Here is a 20,247-nt window from a genome sequence, read left to right on the forward strand (position 1 = left end):
GGTTGTAAAGACAAAAATATTTTCCTCTTAAAGCGGTAGTTCACCCTCCTTCAACCCATTATTCCATTACTTTCGGCATCGTAGCGCGAGCTACGGTATGCCGGTCTTAAATTTTTAATCCCCGTACTCACTGTGCTATTGTTGATTGAAGAATCCGACTCCCGCGGGGAATGGGCGTGCCTATGGAGAGGGAGGATGATTGACGGCCGGCTCTGGCACGTCACGCTCCCCGAAGACAGCCGGAGTAGGTCTCGGCTATTCACAGCGCCTGCGCACAGGCTATGCGCAGGCGCCGTGAATAGCCAAGCCTATTTCGGCTATTTCCGGAGAAGCGTGACGTGCCAGGGCCGGCCGTCAATCACCTTCTCTCACCATAGGAACGCCCATTCCCCGGATTCTTCAATCAACGATAGCACGGTGAGTACGGGCATAAAAAATGTAAGACCGGCATACCGTAGCTCGCGCTACGATGCCGAATTTAATTGTCTAATAAAAAAAAACTTTTTTTTTTTTTTTAACAGGGCGAACCCCCGCTTTAAGTCTGACAGTAGCTGATAAAGTAAAAAGTAATGTTTTGCATTATAACTAGTTTGATACCTGTTGAAATTGAGCTTTTTTATTCACCTCCGACACTCCTGAATCATTATTCTCACTGACTTCCTGGTTTGCGGTGCGCATTCATTCTTGCTACATCATGGCCTAATGGGAACTACAGTTCCCATTAGGCTTAGCCTCCATGCCTGTGAGGGATAAGAGAGCATCTTCACGCAGGGCTGTAGTCATAGGGAGGGGGTGAGCACATTCTGCTTTCCACCATGCAAAACGGCTCAGATGCTGGTGGAAAGCAAGAAGAGGAGTGACAGGAAATGGCATTTTCAAACCTGGATTACTGTATTTTGGAGGTCAAAAGGAAAAACGAGGTAAGGGATATTTAAATGCTCTAGCTTACAGCAATCAATTGATCTAATAAAAAATCAAACCTTTAGTGTTCCTTTAAGATTAAAGAAAAATAAAATCTGCCTTTACAACCATTTTAATGTCGACCGTTGTACATTGGAAGACCTCTTCTATCTTCCTTCTGAAATCCTGTCATTTCCATTGGACTTGCCTACATATTTACATTGACTGCCTTGCTGTTGGTCCTATTTACCTCACCTGTTTTTTCCTTTTAGGTGTTTTTTTTAATTGTCCTCCACTTGCAATTGAGATCCATACCCTTCGTGCAGAACTACCTTCCTATTGCTTCTGAAATTTTCCTTCAGTAAAGGATAAGTTCTCCTTTTCTGTCAGAATTTCTCTTTTCATGATAAATAAAAGCATTTCCAATTTTTGGCCCAGTCATCCCAATGTGCTTTTCTCTCACTTACCTTGTCCACAGGTGGTGTACAATCTTGTCAGTTTATTTGAATTTTTAAAATGATTTTCAAATTCCATCACTTCCTGTAGATTGTCTCTCAGCATTATTTACCAAAAGCCCTCGCTTCTTTGTTGCATCACAGAAGAGGGCGTGATAGGGTGTGTTCACCACTCTGGACCACACCTTTCTCATTACAATCTCCTTTAGATCTCCTATCAGCTATGTAGTACAAGGGCCTGCCTGATTTAATACTGTTTGAATGGCTTGATTAGGTGTGTCCTCCTATTCCATAGTTCTGGTAAAGCCAAAGGACATTGTACAGAGATTGTACAATCAGATTGCGTAGTGTATGGCCATCTTTATAGAAAGTACATAGGAGGAAGTGGGCGGAGACATTAAGTTGTCCTCATTCGGCAGTCACCCGAAACAAACTCCAGAACTTTTTTTGGAGCAGAGTTTTTGGTGCGTTTTCTGCAATTGTGGAGCCTTTAACATGTAATGAAAACACAATGCACATTTGCTTGTTCTATACAAATATGAACTACTTAATCCCTGTGTGCAAAATAACACAAAATTGTTCTTACAGAAAAATCTTTATCTTCCATGCAGTAACTGATCCTACACATCCTGTCTATTGGCCCTATGTACTATTTGTTCATAACATTGAAGCATGATGGTTAGAGAAGGGGATATGGTGGGCAGGCTTTCAGCAGTTTTTGTTGGTGAATTACTTCATACTTGTGTCCCTTAATGGACTAGAAGTGTTGCTAAACCCAGGAGCCTGCAGTCACTATATCTGGTCTCCCAAAGTACACAGAACATGGAAATGCAATTATTTTAGTAAATATAAACTGCTAATTACCTTTTCTCATCAGCAGTTTATAACAGTCTTGTGACGTCTATCAGTGTCTGGTTAAAGCTTATAGGATACGTTTTTCGTTTCCCCTGACTGTCCTATGAGGATGTAGGACTATTGACCCTATGTCTGGACAGTGCTGATTGGCCCTGTGCTGATCACATGCACCCACCCAAGAAAAAAAAACCCTCTAGAAATGCACACCAAACTGAGCATGTGCAGTGTGCTCCCAAGGCTCTGTTTTATCAGGAGATGGTTTGGGGACTGTGAAGGAATGGTAGGATCAGCGAAGACAGGATCAGCCAACCTTTTTATACAATGCAGAGGATTAACCCCTTAGGTTCCACAGTGAATATAACAAGCATGCTTTACTGCATATACAGAATGATTTTACTGTTGTGAATTTAGTAACACTTTATTAATAAAAAAATCATGTGGTTAGAAAACAAAATTACATTTTAGACCCAGTGACATCATTTTTCTGTGCAGTGAAGTGTAAGTCTGGAGAAACTGTCTTTCTAGGCAGGCTGTATTTGCATGCAGGCTGCCCTAGGTAATGCCCACATGTTATGCTGAGCCTCTATTTTTGAAGAAACTGAAATCCAATAAATGAAAGATGCAGACCAGGGACAGTAATGTTGGGGAGAAATGAGAGCAAGATGCTGCTACATGTCCTCCAGCCAGTAAGAAGAGCTGTATCCGACTTGCTGTAGCTTCTAATGCACACTGTGAGAAGCTTGCAGCATGCCGTGACATCAGGATAAGCAATTTTAGTTCAGGGGGAGCTTGTATAACTGTGCAAGAAGGAAAGTAAAGCTGGAGTTAAACATTTTAAATAAAAGCTATATCATATATACTATACATCAATTATCAATTGAGTAAGTTTCCTATCTACATTGTACAATGATTCTGAGGTAGTATTAGTTTTTATCTACCCATAAACCAGGGCTGTAACTATATGTCATGCGGCCGTCTTGTAAAACTATAAAGGGGCCCTGCCTCTGTAATTTCCATCACAAAGGCAATTCTTCTAGTTATACAGAATATTAATTGCTTCCATAGAAATTGTGGTTCTCGTACAATATATACATTCATCTTGCTCAAAATGATTTGCTGAGTGTTATTGTTACCTACACAAATCATTGGGTATCTGGACAGTTCCTGACTCCCATACACAGCATTCTCTAACACGCCCCATAAATTGAAGCGCATTTCACAAGTGTGTACTTTACATCTTCTTGCAGTGTTTAATTGCTGGATTTCCTTTCTCTCATTATTATCTAAACTCATTTGTTTCCCAGCTTCTTAATCCTGAAAGGGAGAACCAAGGGCCAGATTCTCAAAAGAGATACGACGGCGTATCTCCAGATACGCCGTCGTATCTCGGAGTTGCGTAGTCGTATCTATGCGCCTGATTCTTAGAATCAGTTACGCATAGATTTCCCTTAGATCCGATAGGCGTAAGTCTCTTACGCCCTCGGATCGTAACTGCATATTTACTCTGGCCGCTAGGGGCGTGTACGCTGATTTACGTGTCGAAATATGTAAATCAGCTAGATACGCGAATTCACGAACGAACGCCCGGCCGACTCAGTACAGTTGTGCCGTTTATGTTAGGCTTTTCCCGGCATAAAGTTACCCCTGCTATATGGTGGTGTAAGTGCGGCGTACCAATGTTAAGTATGGCCGTCGTTCCCGCAACGAAATTTGAATATTTTTGCGCAACTCGTCCGTGAATGGGGCTGGACGTAATTTACGTTCACGTCAAAACCAATACGTCCTTGCAGCGTATTAGGAGAAATGCACACTGGGAGATTTCCACAAACGGCGCGTGCGCTGTTCGTGAAAAACGTCAATCACGTCGGGTCACAGAACATTACCATAAAACACGCCCCCCTGTCCCACATTTGAATTAGGCGGGCTTTTTAGGCCGGCCGATTTACGCTACGCCGCCGCAACTTACGGAGAAAGTGCTTTGAGAATACTGCACTTGCCCGTCTAAGTTGCGGAGGCGTACCGTAAATCAGATACGTTACGCCCGCACAAAGTTACGCGCTCCTACGAGAATCTGGCCCCAAGTGAGCACTTTGGCTCAGCTGGGGATTCCTGCTCTTCCCAAGGGATTATATTTCTAGACAGCTGTGCAAGTTCTGCCCCAGGGTTTCCCCCCAGTTTGAACATTTGTAGTTCGCACAGACCCCCTGACTGACTGGTGTCTTTTGATTGAGGGCCAGTTCACATTGCATGCAGTCCAGTGCGGTTTTTTTTTTCTTCCTGCATCAAAAAGACATGGAAAGTAGGTTATATGGTTTGCAATGGCATAGTTCACACCAGTGCAGTCAGTTCCAGGGCTTTCCAGTTCCAGAAAAAAAAGTAGAACATGCTGCATTTTTCCTGTAGTGGATGGTACTGAAACGCAGTAAAACGCATAAAAAAATACACTGGAATGCATAAAAATGCCCTGGACTTTAGTATAGTGGAAAAATAAGGGAAACAAATCACATGGAATGCATCTGAAAACACATTAAAGATACACCGCAATGAGTTAAAAACGCACATGCATAAACGCATCCGAAGCAGATCTAGAGTGTGCTTTTGTGGTGTGAACCAGCTCTAGGACCCCTTTCACACTGAGCCGCCCATAGCGTCGGCGGTAAAATGCCGCTATTTTTACAGCCGACGCTATGGGCTGATTTGTGTCACATTTTGGCCGCTAGCGGGGCGCATTTAACCCCCCGCTAGCGGCCGAGAAAAGGTTAAAACCGCTCGCAAGGCGCTGATTTCAATGGGCAGCAGAGGTGGAGGAGCGGTATACACATGTCAAATCGCATCTCAAATCGGCGGCAATTGTCGGCAATGGCACTGTCCTAATCAGTGCGACGCCGCATATGCGTTTTCAAAAAGTAGTTCCAGTACTACTTTTTGCGATTTTGGGCCGCGATTTACATTAAATTGCGGCCGAAATCGCGGCAAAATCGCAGCCGCGAAATCGCGTAAAATCGTGAATTTTACCACGATTTTGAATTCGCAGCAGTGTGAACCTAGGCTAATAGTGAAAATATTACTATTGATGCCAAAAAGCTGTCTCTTATTTAAGGATATGAATCAATTGAAAGCCATTTATTATCACATTGTTTTTTGGATCCTTTTTAAATCATAATGATAACAGAACATTACCCAAATTGCCCTGATAAAAAGTTTACATACCCTGAAATGTTTGGCCTCGGTACAGACACAGAAGGTGGCATACACAGGTTAAAATGGCAATTAAAGGTTCATTTCTCACATTTGTGACTTTTTAAATCACAATTCGTGTCTGTGTTTAAATAGTCAATGAGTTTGTTGGCTCTCACATGGATGCACTAAGCAGGCTAGACACTGAGCCATGAGGTGGTGGAAAGGAACCGTCAAAAGACCTGCGTAACACAGTAAAGAAACTTTACAAAGATGGAAAAGGATATAAAAAGATATGCAAAGCCTTGAATATGCCAGTCAGTACTATTTAATCACTTAACAAGAAGTGGAAAATTTGGGGATCTCATGCCAAGCCTAAGTCAGGTAGATCAAGAAAGATTGCAGCCACAACTGCCACAGGAGCTGTTCAGGATACAAAGAAAAACCCACAGGTAACCTCAGAAGAAATACAAGCTGCTCTGGAAAAAGATGGTGTGGTTGTTTTTAAGGAGCACAATACGATTAACTTGAACAAAAAAGAGCTGCAGGGTCAAGTTTCCAGAAGGAAGCATTTACTGTACACGTTTCACAAAAAAGCCTGGTTACAATACCTTGACATGCCTCATTGGCTTTTGTGTGGCATTGGCGTAGTAAAGGCTTTCTTCTGGCAGCTCAACCATGTAGCTCTTTTTTGTTCAAGTATCATTGACTTGTGCTCCTGAAAAACAACCATACCTTCTTTTCGGAGAGCCTGTATTTCTCCTGAGGTTACCTGTGGGTTTTTCTTTATATCCTGAGTAAGGATGAGCTCCGACATGTTGGCAAAGCCCACATGCAGAGCCCGCCAGGAAGTCGGCACTGCGCTGCGCTAATCACAGGCAGTGAGACATTGTCCCGATGCGCGGCTGCGGAGATCGGGAAATGTCTCACTGCCTGTGATTAGCGTAGTGCCATCCTTAATCCTGAGCAATTCTCCCGCCAGTTGTGGCTGCAATCTTTCTTGGTCTGCCTGACATTGGCTTGGTATCAAAAGAGCTCCTAATTTTCCAACTCTTAATAAGTGATTAAACATTACTGACTGGCATATTGAAGGCTTTTGATATTTTGTTATATCTTTTTACATCTTTGTAAAGTTTTGTTGCCTTGTTACGCACTTCTTTTGACTGTTCTTTTCTACCTCTTCATGGCTCAGTGTCTAACCTGCTTAGTGCATCTATGTGAGAGCTAACAACCTCATTGATTATTTATACACAGACTGTAATTGTGATTTAAAAAGGCACAAATGTGGGAAATTAACCTTTAATTGCCATTTTAACCTGTACCAAGGCCAAACATTCCAGGTTATGTAAACTTTCTATCAGGGCCATTTGGGTGATTTCTGTTATCATTATGATTTTAAAAGGAGCCAAAAAACGATGTGATAATAATTGGCTTTATGTGATTGCTATCCTTAAATAAAAAAACATTTTTTTTTGGCATGATCAGTCATATTTTTAATATTCATGCCAAAATTTCAACATTTCTGCCAGGGTATGCAAACTTTTGAGCATGACTTCAGGTGCTGTCGAAAACCGATGACCTGCATAAGACGTGATTGTGAAGAGTGGGAGTTTTTTTTTTCTTTGGGAAGATAAAACTTGTAAACTTCCAGTATAGAGACACTTCATCCACATGTGTTCTCTAAGTGTAAAGGCATTTTTACAAACAATTACCCACAAAAATCAACATTATTAAGTTTTATGATTTTTTTTGTTGGGCCGCATTCATAGCCATCTTGGGCTGAAGGTTGGACCCCCCTGCTCTAGCACAAATATGTAAATTTGTGGGATATAGACATACTTTACGGCCATGGATTGACCACTAAGCTACTAACTTTCGTGCTACAGTACTGGTTGTGAACATGCCACAAAATAGTTTAAACAACCAGTCAAAACATTTTCTTCACTAGAGGGTATCGTAGAATTTGAAATAAATAGAACATTTTACTAAACGTGATCTGAGCCTGTCTAGTTGTATGGAGTAACACAGCAAAGAGCAGTAATCCATGCAATCTTTCACTTTCTAATGAAAGTTGTATTTTCCTTTATATGGAAGATGCTTGATGTGTGTACCCAATTAATCATCAGGGCTTTGGGTCTCGCCAGGTTCTGCTGGCAGGCCACAGATTTAGTTGTTTTAATATGGGTAAAGAGATTATGTAAAATGAGTTTACTATATCAACGGAGGCATATTTTCAATGTGTGTTTCAGCCAGATATGTGTGCATCTTAAGTGATACTTCTAATACTTTTACTAAACGAAATGAAAAACTTGCGTGCATTGAGCGCATTGATAATATTAGTATTGAGCTTGTATTGGGGGATTGTGACAGGCATGTTATATGGCTGCTTTCTTACATATGAATATTTCAATTTGTTCCGCTTTGCAAGTCTTCTTGCTCTTATAATCGGCTATTAACTACAATATATCACATCTGAAGTCCTGATTTGTTTTAAGATTATTATGCATGAGATGCAAGAGGTCTACTAAAAATTAAAGAGGAGTTTCTACTTAGAAAAATTAATAAAGTAAACCAGGCTTTAATATTTTCTGTGACCAAAACAAATGTAGATTGGTAAGTCAGAGGGAAGTCAGAACGCCAAGTCTACTTACTTGTTTTAGGTCAGCACTTTAGAAGGTTTTAAAGTATTACTAAACCCACAACAGTAAAATCAGTCTGTATATGCAGCATAGCATGCTTGGTATACTCGCTGTGGAACTTAAGGGGTTAAACATCTGCATTGTGTAAAAAGGCTGCATAGATCCTCCCCCTCCTGCACTGGAAGGCCAGCTAACACAAGCAGGGTAGCCGACCTGCAAATGCTCAGTTGTCTTTTTATGCTGGAGAGAACAGTTACTTGTTCTCAGAGGTAGCCAGGTCACATGATATTGGCATTACACATGTGGGAATGTATACAGGCTGAAGTGGAAATCTCCTCCTACCTGAACTCTCCGCTATGGAGAAGCTGTGCAATTATCATATAACCGTGGTATACAGATCAGCCAAAAAGGTATATTGTGGCAATATTTTAATGTAAAAAGAAGATTTATTAGCTGTTGGCACTGTGGGGGGCAGATTAACTATTTACATATTACTGGGTTTAGTAACACTTTAATGTCTTTGGACAAGCAAATTTCTAACATTTCAGAAGCAGATGTCAGCAATGACAGCCTTCATGTTATATAAGTACAAGTTCCCTTTTAGGGCGAAGTTCACCTTCACCACATTATAAATTGAGTGAAGTGAGGGGAGAGAAGACCTGCAGACGTGCACAGCGCTGATTCAAATGAGAGCTCAGGTAAGTAAAAGGGGGATGCTGGTGCCTTAAACATATTTTACCTTAATGCAAGGAATGTTTAGGCTTTTCAACCACTTTATGACATCTCTGCCTTGACTGGAATCTGGACTAAATGATTCTTGAAGTGTAAACATTTTTTAACATCGCCTGAATTGATTTTCTACCTTTTTTTTTTTGTTTCTTTTATGGCCAGTTCACACCTGAATCGCACAGAAACATGGTCCACTTTCTTGTGTGCTTCCTATGCGACTTGGTGCGATTTTCAGCTCAATAATTTAAATGTGCTAAAATTGCTCTGGAATGTACCAAAAGTAGGGCATACACTATTTTCAAAAACTCATTGCAACAAATTGCATTGTAGTAGAGTAGAATTTGGGATGTTGTTAGGATTTTGACACCCTCAGCATTCCAGTGTCAACGAGTCCTTCATTTTCAACCACTGAGTTATTGTAGAAATGTTTTTTGCTTTAAATAGTTTGGGTGCATGTGCTTTTATTACATAGAGCTTCTCTGTGTTCCATCCAAAGGCATTGGGAGTATCTATCTATGAGCCTCAACATGCTTTGAGCTTTTGTAGGAAAACTTGATTTAGTGTGTGATGACATTAGTTTAGTATAGTATGACGGAAAGGCTTGCAGAGTGTTCCAACACCCAGAACATTTTAGGGATTTGTTTGGTAAACCTAAGTATTGCCAGGGAGCAAAAAACAAAAGGCCTAGGCAGTCACATTGTGTCTTTTTTTTTTTTGGCTGGCTGGCTGGCTGGTAAAGTTGCTGAGAAACACGTGTGAGTTAATATAAAAGCCAGTTTAAAGTGTTACTAAACCCAGGACCCTGCATTCACTATATTTGGTCTCCAACAGTACACAGAACACGGAAATGCAATTATGTTAGTAAATATAAACTGAATACCTTTTCTCATCAGCAGTATATAGCAGTCTTGTGACTTTGTTTGGATAAAGCTTATAGAAGAAGTTTTCATTCTTCTCTGCATGACCCGTGACCCTCTGTCTGGACAGTGCTGATTGGCCCTGTGCCGATCACATGCACCCTCCCAAGAAAAAAAAAAACTCTCTAGCAACACACACTAAACTGAACATGTGCAGAGTGCCCCCAATGCTCTGTTGTAGCAGGAGACGAATTGGGGGGGATGAGAGAAGATGGGATCAAACAGCCTTTTTACACAGTGAAGAGGATTAACCCCTTAGGTTCCACAGTCAGCATAACAACCATGCTTTAGTGCATATACAGACTGATTTTACTGTTGTGGGTTTAGCAACACTGTAAACTTAGAGTGGTTGTCATATTTGTTCATGCCATATCTTTTTTCATTGTCATCAGAGTACATCTTTAGCACTGTATTTCTTTTGTCATTTAGGGGACAGTATCTATTTAAGAACAAGCCACCAGATGGAAAGATGCCACCTAATTCATTCTACAGGGCACTTTATCCTAAAATCATCCAAGATATAGAGGTGAGATATTACATCCATTTTCTTGAACTTGTACAGTTTTTGCTATTGAATTTTGTTGTCTTCACATATGGCTAATACTGTTTATTTTTTCCTTTTATTCATACAAGACGATAGAATCGAATTGGCGATGTGGACGACACAGTTTACAGAGAATTCACTGTCGGAGTGAAACGAGCAAAGGTGTCTACTGTTTACAGTATGATGACCAGAAGATAGTGAGCGGCCTCAGAGATAATACCATCAAGGTGAATTCTGGAAAATGCTTTAGGAGGAAAAGGTCTTAAATGTGTTAATATACATGGCTATATGATCTGCAACAGGGACCTTACCATAAATGTTATTCATTGGTTTTATTTTATGGACTGATGTTATAAAACCAGCAAGTTTCTAATGGGTAGAGCTACAAAGTGAGAAAAATAAGGGGTAAGAAATACTGGGAGTATGCTTTAGGCTCGCTAACCAGAGGGAGGCGACAAAGGTGGACCTCGTATCACAATTTTAATTAGCGGCAAGAATGGAAAATGTCATTATATTGAAGGGGATGATAAGGGACTATATACAAGATTTTAGTAATGAGAACGGTATTGTTGGCAGTAATCGGCATAGATTCATGAATAATCGTTCTTGCCGAACCAATCTATTAACCTTCTATGATGAGGTGAGCTGGCATCTAGATAAAGGAAGGCCCGTAGACGTAGTGTATCTGGATTTTGCAAAAGCATTTGATACAGTTCCCCATAAATGTTTACTGTACAAAGGAAGGTCTGTTGGCATGGACCATAAGATGAGTACATGGATTGAAAACTGGCTACAGGGGCGAGTTGAGAGCGTAGTGATAAAATGGGGAGTACTCTGAATGGTCCGTGGTGGAAAGTGTGGTCCCCCAGGGTTCTGTTCTGGGACCAATCCTATTTAATTCATTCATAAATGACCTGGGGGATGGGATAAACGGCTCAACCGCATCTGGAGTATGCTGTCCAGTTCTGGGCACCAGTTCTCAGGAAGGATGTGCTGGAACTGCTGAGAGTCCAGTGAAGGGCAACAAAACTAATAAAGGGACTGGAGGACCTTAGTTATGGTGAAAGGTTACGAGCACTGAACTTATTCTCTCTGGAGAGGAGATGCTTGAGAGAGGATATGATTTCATTGTACAGATACCATGCTGATGACCCCACAATAGGGATAAAACTTTTCGGCAAAAGGAAATTTAATAAGATACGCAGCCATTCACTAATATTTGAAGAAAAGCGTTTTAACCTTAAACTTCGTAGAAGGTTCTTTACTGTAAGAGTGGTTAGGATGTGGAACTCTCTTCCACAGACATTGGTTTCAGCGGGGAGCATTGATAATTTCAAAAAACTATTAGATAAGCGCCTGGATGACCACAACAAACAGGGATATACAATGTAATATTGACATAAAATCACACACATAGGTTGTGATGGACTTGTCTCTTTTCAACCTTACCTACTATGTAACTAAGTTGTGACTACACGGCTGACTGTAGACTTTAGATTTATGTCATAACTTTGCAAACAAAGTGGCTAGAGATGAGCTATTCCATTTACAAATCCACCCAGATAAAATGTGTGAGCCGCATGATTCATATTTGAAATGGTGAAGGACATATTCAGGGGATGTGTTTTTTATAACCCCAAAAAGGATGATATGCTCTGATTGTATCAAAGCACAAACTGGTTTGCTGGTTTCTACGTGTGACTTCCAGGAAAATGTAATTCTGAATAATAAATATTCATGTTGCTACACCACAATGAAGGCCTTCCAGGAAACTGACTGTTTAGCTTTACGAAATTGCAATGTTGACTAATGGACAATTATTGCTTCAGTGTCCCTGTTGCTGTTACCTTAAATGTCCTGCACCAGGCACTTCCTCTTCCATTCTTCCTATAGTCCACTGTGTGTCAGATTGATAATTCTATAGTTGTTTTAGGGAAAATTATCTATGTGGTAGATGGCAAAAAAACTGGAAACAGAAGTTCACTCACCAGACTGCAACTGTTATGGATTAGTGTCCCCAAAAATCTGTGTGTTCTGAGGAAGCAGTAAAAGCTCTTCATAACCAGTGCATGCATTACCCTCTGTAGCTATATGCATTTTGGAGAAATTAATCTTCAATGTTCTCACTAGACACTGAAAACCTAGTTTTTATTTATTACTTTCTATTGCACCAGAATATTATCAGCCTACCAACCTAATGTAAACATACAGCAGGTGCTGTAAACTAGCCTTTCTCACCAGGGTTTTGTGGAACCTTTGGGGTCCTTTTACAGATTTCTTTGCCATCCATTAATGTGCACAAGAGTCCCAGCTCTCCGGAGACTCTTACTCCTCATTGGCTGAGGCAGAAACTCCCACTGCTGTTAGTCACAGTCAATGAGCCACTGAGCAATGAGAGGGGGCGGGTCTGAGTTGCGGCTCAGAGCGCCCAGAGGCGATTTAGTTTGCATGTGCTGCGCTATATAAGTTCTTCACTCAATCACTCAGGAACCCCCATAGCAAGTGGCTTGGGGGCACTCAGCAGAAGGGAAGGTCTTGAGCGGGGGATCTGGGAAGAGGACATCCGAGCTGCTCTGCTCTGCAAAATCACTGCACAGATCAGATGAGTATAACATGTTTGTTTATCCAGTACCGGACACTTTCACCCCTTTCTTCCCCACCAAATTTTCAGCTTTCAGCACTGTCACACTTTGAATGACAATTGTGCAATCATGCAACACTGTGCCCATATGAAAATTATGATGGTATTTTTAATCACCTCTGTTTTTTAAAATAATTGTTTGCAAAATAAACTAAAATAAAAATTTTAAAGAAAAAATGTGACCCCGATTCTCCTCTGGGGTCCCCCAATGGTGCCTGCGGCTCCTCCTCGCATCGGTAAACCCCCTAGGAGAAACGCTCTCCCTGGGGGGGTTACCGCGCAAGCGTGCTCCCGAGTCCAGCATTTGCGTCCATAGACACAGAATGCTGGACTGGGGTCCCCCCCCAGGAGCACGCGTCATTGGATTTGATTGACAGCAGCCAATGGCTGCTCTGCTATCAACCCATACAATCAAGAGCCGAGAACCCCAGGCAGGGAGGTACAGCGCATCTCTGCCAAGGAAACAAATGGGCTCAGGTGAGTAAATGGGGGGGCTAGGGGGGCGGTCAGTGTCAGAAGTTTTTTCACCTAATGCATAGGATGCATTAGGGTGAAAAAACACGACGGTTTACAACCCCTTTAAGCCCTGGTTCACATTGATGCGATTTCAAATATCAAATCGCATGCCAAATCGGCAATTGCCAGTAAAGGCAGCGTCCGAATCTAAGCGACCCCACATTTGCGGTGCCGTACAGATTCCCCAAAGTAGTTTCTGCACTACTTTTGGCGATTTCTGGGTGCGATTTCCATTGACATCTATGTCAGAACTGACATGCGGGAATGAAATCTGCAAGTTCAGTTATACTTTCATTCCCGCAGTCAGTGTGAACCAAGACTAAATGAGTTGTAAAGGCAGAAGGTTTTTTATCTTAATGCATTAACCACTTCAGCCCCGGAAGGATTTACCCCCTTAATGACCAGGCCATTTTTTGCGATACGGCACGCCGTCGCTTTAACAGTCGTGCGACGCTGTACACACAAATAGAGGTTTTTTTTTGGGTGGTGTTTGATCACCTCTACAGTTTTTATTTTTTGCGCTATAAACAAAAGAAAATATTTTTTACTTTCTGCTATAATACATATCCAAAAAAAATAAACACTATTTCTGCTACATATTCTTGGTAAAAAAATATTGCAATAAGCGTATATTGATTGGTTTGTGCAAAAGTTAAAGGCTATAAAATACACAAAATAGGGGATAGATTTAGGGACTTTTAATTTTTTTATTGTTTTTACTATTAATGGTGGCAATCTGCGATTTTTAGCAGGACTGCAACATTACAGCGGACAAATCTGACCCCAAGTGACACTTTTTGGGGACCAGCGCATTATTACAATGATCAGTGCTAAAAAAAAATGCACTGATCAATGTATAAATGACACTGACAGGGAAGGAGTTAACACTAGGGGGCATTCTTTGTGGGTGATGGGCTTGCTGGGACAACACAGAGATTGCTGTTCTTGATCACTAGGAACAGCAGATTTTTGAGTTGTCCCTTGTCAGAACGGGGATCCACCTTGTTTAAATAGGCAGATCCCCATTCTGCCTCTCTTTACCCTGATCGCGGTGCACAGCGGGCCCACAATACGACATGCACAGACCCACATACAGGTACAGCGGTTTACGCAGCTGAGCCGCCTTGCCGCAGTATATTTGCAGAATACTGTTGGCAAGTGGTTAAGATTAAAAGCCTTCTATGTGCAGCAGCCTCCCCAACACCCTCTAATACTTAACGTAGCCGCATCTCTGTCCAGCGTTGTCCACGAGTCCCTAGGCCATCCGGGATTCTCCCTTCTGATTGGCTGTGACACGGCACTGGTGACTTTGGCTCCCATCGCTGTCAATCAAACTCAGTTAAGCCAATCAGGAGAGAGGGGCCACAGCTTCATGTCTGAATGGGCACACGGAGCTGCAGCTCGGCTTGGGTGACCCCATAGCAAGCTGCTTACTGTGGGGGTACTCAACAGGAGGGAGGAGCCAGGATCGCCAAAGAGAGACCCAAGAAGAGGAAGATCCGGGCTGCCCTGTGCAAATCCACTGCACAGAGCAGGTAGGTATAACGTGTTTTTTTTATTTATTTTTAAACAAGACTTTACAGTCACTTTAAAGTGGATCTAATCCCATCGATTTAAGTTTCTTTACTGTCACAGTTGCTTGTCCTTTCAACTGAACTGTCAAGCCAAGAAATGGCTTGTGGTATAACCGCTTACGCAAGCAACACTATGGAAATGCTGAACAGAGGGTAAGATGGCAGCTTCCCTGGCTTTAAGGCTGGGTTCAAACTATTGCGAATTGGATGCGGATTTCCCACATTCAGTTCGCAATAGCAGGAGATTTTGACCGGCTCTCTATGGAGCCGCTTCTCATATATCCGCTGCGGCTCCGGAGCGAATTTATACAGGGATCCTGTGCGTCTTTTGGTCCTTTTTTAGGTCGGAATTCATCCAAAAATTTGGGCTGAAATCGGACCTAAAATGGTGAACGGGGACGCGCCGGACACCAGCTGTGAGCTTAATGCCAAGATAGTGTGAACCCAGCCTTAAGGATAGGAGGGTGTCATTCTGCTTTAACTGAACAAGATAACAATAAAAGCAACCAGATTGATTGCCATGCGCAGGTTCTGTCTGCTCCAGTTTTAATAAATTCCCTGCACTGTATGTTTAGTTATCTGTGCCTGCTCTGCTTTAATTTCAATAACCCTTTTCCGCCCGACCTGGCATTCCTTTACCTGGCGTGTACCCCAAGAGAGCAACAAGGCCTGTCTATTCATGTGACCACTGTGATTGGCTGTCCAGATTCCTATCATTACTAGAGACCTATTGCTGTCTTTGAGAGCAGTGAACCCATTCTCAGCGCACAAACCTCTGCTGTCCATGGATGCACATATGCATATACATGCGTGGCAAGAGTTTAATATAGTTGAAGGCATGCTGTCTGTACATAAGCCCAGTTTTCACATCTATGCCTGTGACCTGTTGATGTGCAGGAGGATATGCAACACACCAATGTGATTTTTTTTTTTTTTATATCCACATGTACAGTACTGTGCAAAAGTTTTAGGCAGATGTGAAGAAATGCTGTAAAGTAAGAATGCCTGAAAATTTGAATTGTTGATTTTTTTTTTCAATCTAAAAAATGCAAAGTGAGCAAACAGAAGAAAAATATAAAACAAAACAATATTTGGTTTGACTACCCTTTTGCTTCAAACCAGCATGAATTTTTACACTTGCGCACCTACACAAAGTCAGGGATTTTGTAGGATAAGAGTCGGGTGTATGCTTAACCAATTATACAGCAGGTGCTAATGGTCATCAATTTCATATGTAGATTGAAACACAGTCATTAACTAAAACAGAAACTGCTGTGTAGGAGGCTTAAAACTGGGCGAGGAACAGCCAAACTCTGCTACTAAGGTGAGGTTGTGGAAGACCTTTTCATGTCACAGGTCATATATCATGGCAAGACTGAGCACACAAGGTAGTTCTACTGCATCAGCAAGGTCTCCCTGTGGGGAAAAAATTGGAGCAGACTGGGGCTTCAAGATGTGCTGTTCAAGCTCTTTTGAAGAAGCACAAATAAATGGGCAATGTTGAGGACCATAGAAACAGTGGTCAGCCAAGGAAACAATGCAGCAAGATGAGCGAAACACTATACTTCCCTTCGACATTGGAACATGTCCAGCAGCACAGAACTGGCAGAAACAAGTGGGACCCAGGTACACCCATCTACTATCCAACGATGCCTGGCCAGAAGGTCTTCCTGTAAGAATTACAGCTGCAAAGCCATACCTCCAACATGGAAACAAGGTGACTCAACATTACACAAAAAATAGCAAGTGTGGTGCAGAAAAATGGTAGCAGGTGCTCTGGACTGATGAGTCAAAATTTGACATTTTTGGCTGTAACAACAGACCATTTGTTCACGAAGGGCTAGAGAGCAATACTAAAATGAGTGTTTGCAGACAACAGTGAAGCGCGGTGGAGGTTCTTTGCACGTTTGGGGCTGCATTTCAGCAAATGGAGTTGAATATTTGGTTTGGATCAATGGTGTCCTTAATGCTGAGAAATGCAAGCAGATACTTATCCATCTTACTATACCATCAGGTAGACTTGTGATTGGCCCCAAATTTATTCTGCCGAAGGACAATGACCTCCGACATACAGCCAATGTCATTAAGAACTTTCTTCAGTGTAAAGAACAACAATCTTTTGTGGAAGTGATGGTTTAGCCCCCACAGAGCCCTAATCTCAACATTATCGAGTCTGTCTGAGATTGCATGAAAAGACTAAAGGATTTGAGGAACCCTACATCCACAGAAGATCTCTGGCTAGTGCTCCAAGATGTTTAACTGCTTGCCGACCAGCCGCCGTCATTCTACGGCGGCAGGTCGGCTCTGCTGGGCCCCGCTCGCCCCCGACTCCCGTGCGTGTGCCCGGCGGGCGCGATCGCCACCGGGCACACGCGATCGCTCGGTACAGAGCGGGGACCGGGAGCTGTGTGTGTAAACACACAGCTCTCGGTCCTGTCAGCAGGGGAAACGCTGATCTTCGGTTCATACAATGTATGAACAGAAGATCAGTGTTTCCCCTAGTGAGGCCACCCCCCCCCCCCCCACAGTAAGAACACACCCAGGCATACTTAACCCCTTCCCCACCCCCTAGTGTTAACCCCTTCACTGCCAGTGGCATTTTTATAGTAATCCAATGCATTTTTATAGCACTGATCGCTATAAAAATGCCAATGGTCCCAAAAATGTGTCAAAAGTGTCCGAAGTGTCCGCCATAATGTCGCAGTACCGAAAAAAAAATCGCTGATCGCCGCCGTTACTAGTAAAAAAAAATATTAATAAAAATGCCATAAAAATACCCCCTATTTTGTAAACACTATAACTTTTGCGCAAACCAATCAATTACCGCTTATTGCGGTTTTTTTTTTACGAAAAATATATAGAAGAATACGTATCGGCCTAAACTGAGGAAAAAAAAAATTTTTTATATATTTTTGGGGGATATTTATTATGGCAAAAAGTAAAAAATATTCATTTTTTTCAAAATTGTTGCTATATTTTTGTTTATAGCGCAAAAAATAAAAACCGCAGAGGTGATCAAATACCACCAAAAGAAAGCTCTATTTGTGGGAAAAAAAGGACGCCAATTTTGTTTGGGAGCCACGTCGCACGACCGCGCAATTGTCTGTTGAAGCGACGCAGTCCCGAATCGCAAAAAGGTCTCTGGTCTTTGGGCAGCAATATGGTCCGGGGGGTAAGTGGTTAAAACAACCTACCAAGTTTTTTCAAATACTGAGTGCAAGTATACTTGGAAGAATTAATGCTGTTGCAAAGGGTGGTGACGACAAACATTGTCTCTTCTGTTGATTTTTACCTTTTTTTTTTTTTTTTTTTCTTTTTTTTACTCATTTGTTAACTGATAAAAATTAACTATTAAAACTTCCATTTTTGAAAGCATTCTTAATTTACAGCATTTTTTTCACACCTGCCTAAAACTTTTGCACAGTACTGTATATGACTGCTGGAGGCATGATGTCCACATAAAAAGTTTTCTCATAGTGATTCTAAAATTAAATTGGGTTACGTTGTATTACAAATGTGGATTTAATTGGTGCTTAGAAATACTTTTGTACTGTAATTCAGGTGCTCTAAAATTTCACATTACTATCATTTAACTAATTCACAGAATGCTTCTGCAGCTTTGAAAATGTAAGAGGTTCATTGCTTGGCATGACACTTGTATTGTAAGGTGTCTCTTGGGATCCTACAGTAATCCTGGTTTAGTACAGATCCTAGTTTAAAAGAATTTACAGTGTGCACATGTTTGTATGAATGTTATTTGTCCTATAAGAATTGTTTAACTTTTGGCTGCTATATAATCTAAGTATTACTTAAAATGCTTTTTTGTAGAAGAATGTACATGTGGAGGGAATTAAGCTACATACTGAGACAGTATGTGTTACTTAAAGAGTGTATATAATATTTGCATTCATATTTCTTTTTCTTTTTTATTAGCAGAAATAGAAATGTATTCAAATATCTTTGCATTATGTTAAACTATTTAATGTTTACTCTTCCAGTCACGATCTGGAACACTAGTCTATTTTTTACGTTAACCTGTCTATTCTTAGCTGCTTTGTTAAAAAATTCCTTTTACAGATTTGATAAAATCTTGTTTACAGGTTTTATTAGCTCAAGCTTATACATACAGCTCAAATAGTCGGACAATTGGTTAACCACCCCTTCCCTTTCAGAGAGTCTGAAAGGAAATCGCTTATTCTTTAGAAGGCTTATTACGATCTGTGAATCTCAGGTCTCATAAACATCCTACAATAAATATTTATATCTAGTGAAAAAAATGTAAAGCCTATGTATGTTCACTTTAATCCCAATGCAGTGTTGCTCAGCTATCAGTCATAAATCCCTTTCAGCTTTTTTCTGTTGTTGTTTGGTTTATAAATGTTGCCCAATTTGATGTTTTTTTTTAACTGACCTGCATATGGTCTTTTTATTTAACTAGATATGGGATAAAAATACTTTGGAGTGTAAACGAGTGCTGACGGGACATACAGGGTCTGTTCTGTGCCTACAATATGACGAGCGAGTTATCATTACTGGCTCTTCTGACTCCACAGTCAGGTATGTATTCCTAGAAGAGTAAGGTATGTCTGATAATTCAGGGTCAACCATCAATCGCCCAATTGTGGTGCTAGCTTCAGAATGGTGGGGAGATGGTGCTTTTTGTGATGATGTGTGTTTGGAATGTGAGCACAAAAAGTGGAAAAACAATAATATGGCATTGCAACTGACCTTTTTGTTTTTTACTCCCAGCAGTAAAAGCATGTAAGCAAAAATTTAACAACATCATATGTCCTACACCAGGGGTGCTCAACCTTTTGAAGAGCGGGGGCCACTTTAAGTGATTTGGTAACCAGTCACGTGCCACAATGAAATGAAATGTGTCAGAATTTCTTATTTTTTATTTGAATAGCTTAGTGAAGATTTTAAACAACAATCCGTGGAACAATCCTGCTGGATGTTTACCCACTGTTTGATCACTTTCACAAATATAAAAAAAAAATTTGATTAACCACATCACTATTATTCCCACTCACACTCTGGAGTGGCCAGCTAAATAAAGCTCCAAACCAGCGGTGCAGCCTTCACTATATCAAGGTCTTTGCAGCCATCCCTTGAGTTGCCAGAACAAGGACTGTGGACCACCTAAACAAATAAAAACAGAGCAGGGAAGCGCATGCCCTAGAAGTGCAATAAACTTCTTTAGGAGGCAAAGATAAAATTACACATAATGCACTCATATGCCTCTGGAATGTCACCAAGCTTATCGCACAACTGTGAGAATCCACCTTCAGAACCCCTGT

The 20,247-nt window shown here is 41.3% G+C and overlaps 1 protein-coding gene across 4 annotated transcripts in view; it reads left to right on the top strand.

Moving 5' to 3' along the window:
* The window catches only part of BTRC (beta-transducin repeat containing E3 ubiquitin protein ligase), a 280,494-nt gene that overhangs the window by 222,888 nt on the left and 37,359 nt on the right, over positions 1-20,247 (top strand). For all 4 annotated transcript variants that reach the window (XM_040361921.1, XM_040361922.1, XM_040361923.1 and 1 more), the window contains 3 exons: positions 10,102-10,198; positions 10,306-10,443; positions 19,386-19,504. In XM_040361921.1, the coding sequence (XP_040217855.1) occupies positions 10,102-10,198; positions 10,306-10,443; positions 19,386-19,504 (354 nt within the window). The remainder of the gene's footprint in view (positions 1-10,101; positions 10,199-10,305; positions 10,444-19,385; positions 19,505-20,247) is intronic.

This window comes from Rana temporaria, chromosome 8 (genome assembly GCF_905171775.1).
Source record: "Rana temporaria chromosome 8, aRanTem1.1, whole genome shotgun sequence".
Classification (NCBI taxonomy): Eukaryota; Metazoa; Chordata; class Amphibia; order Anura; family Ranidae; genus Rana; species Rana temporaria.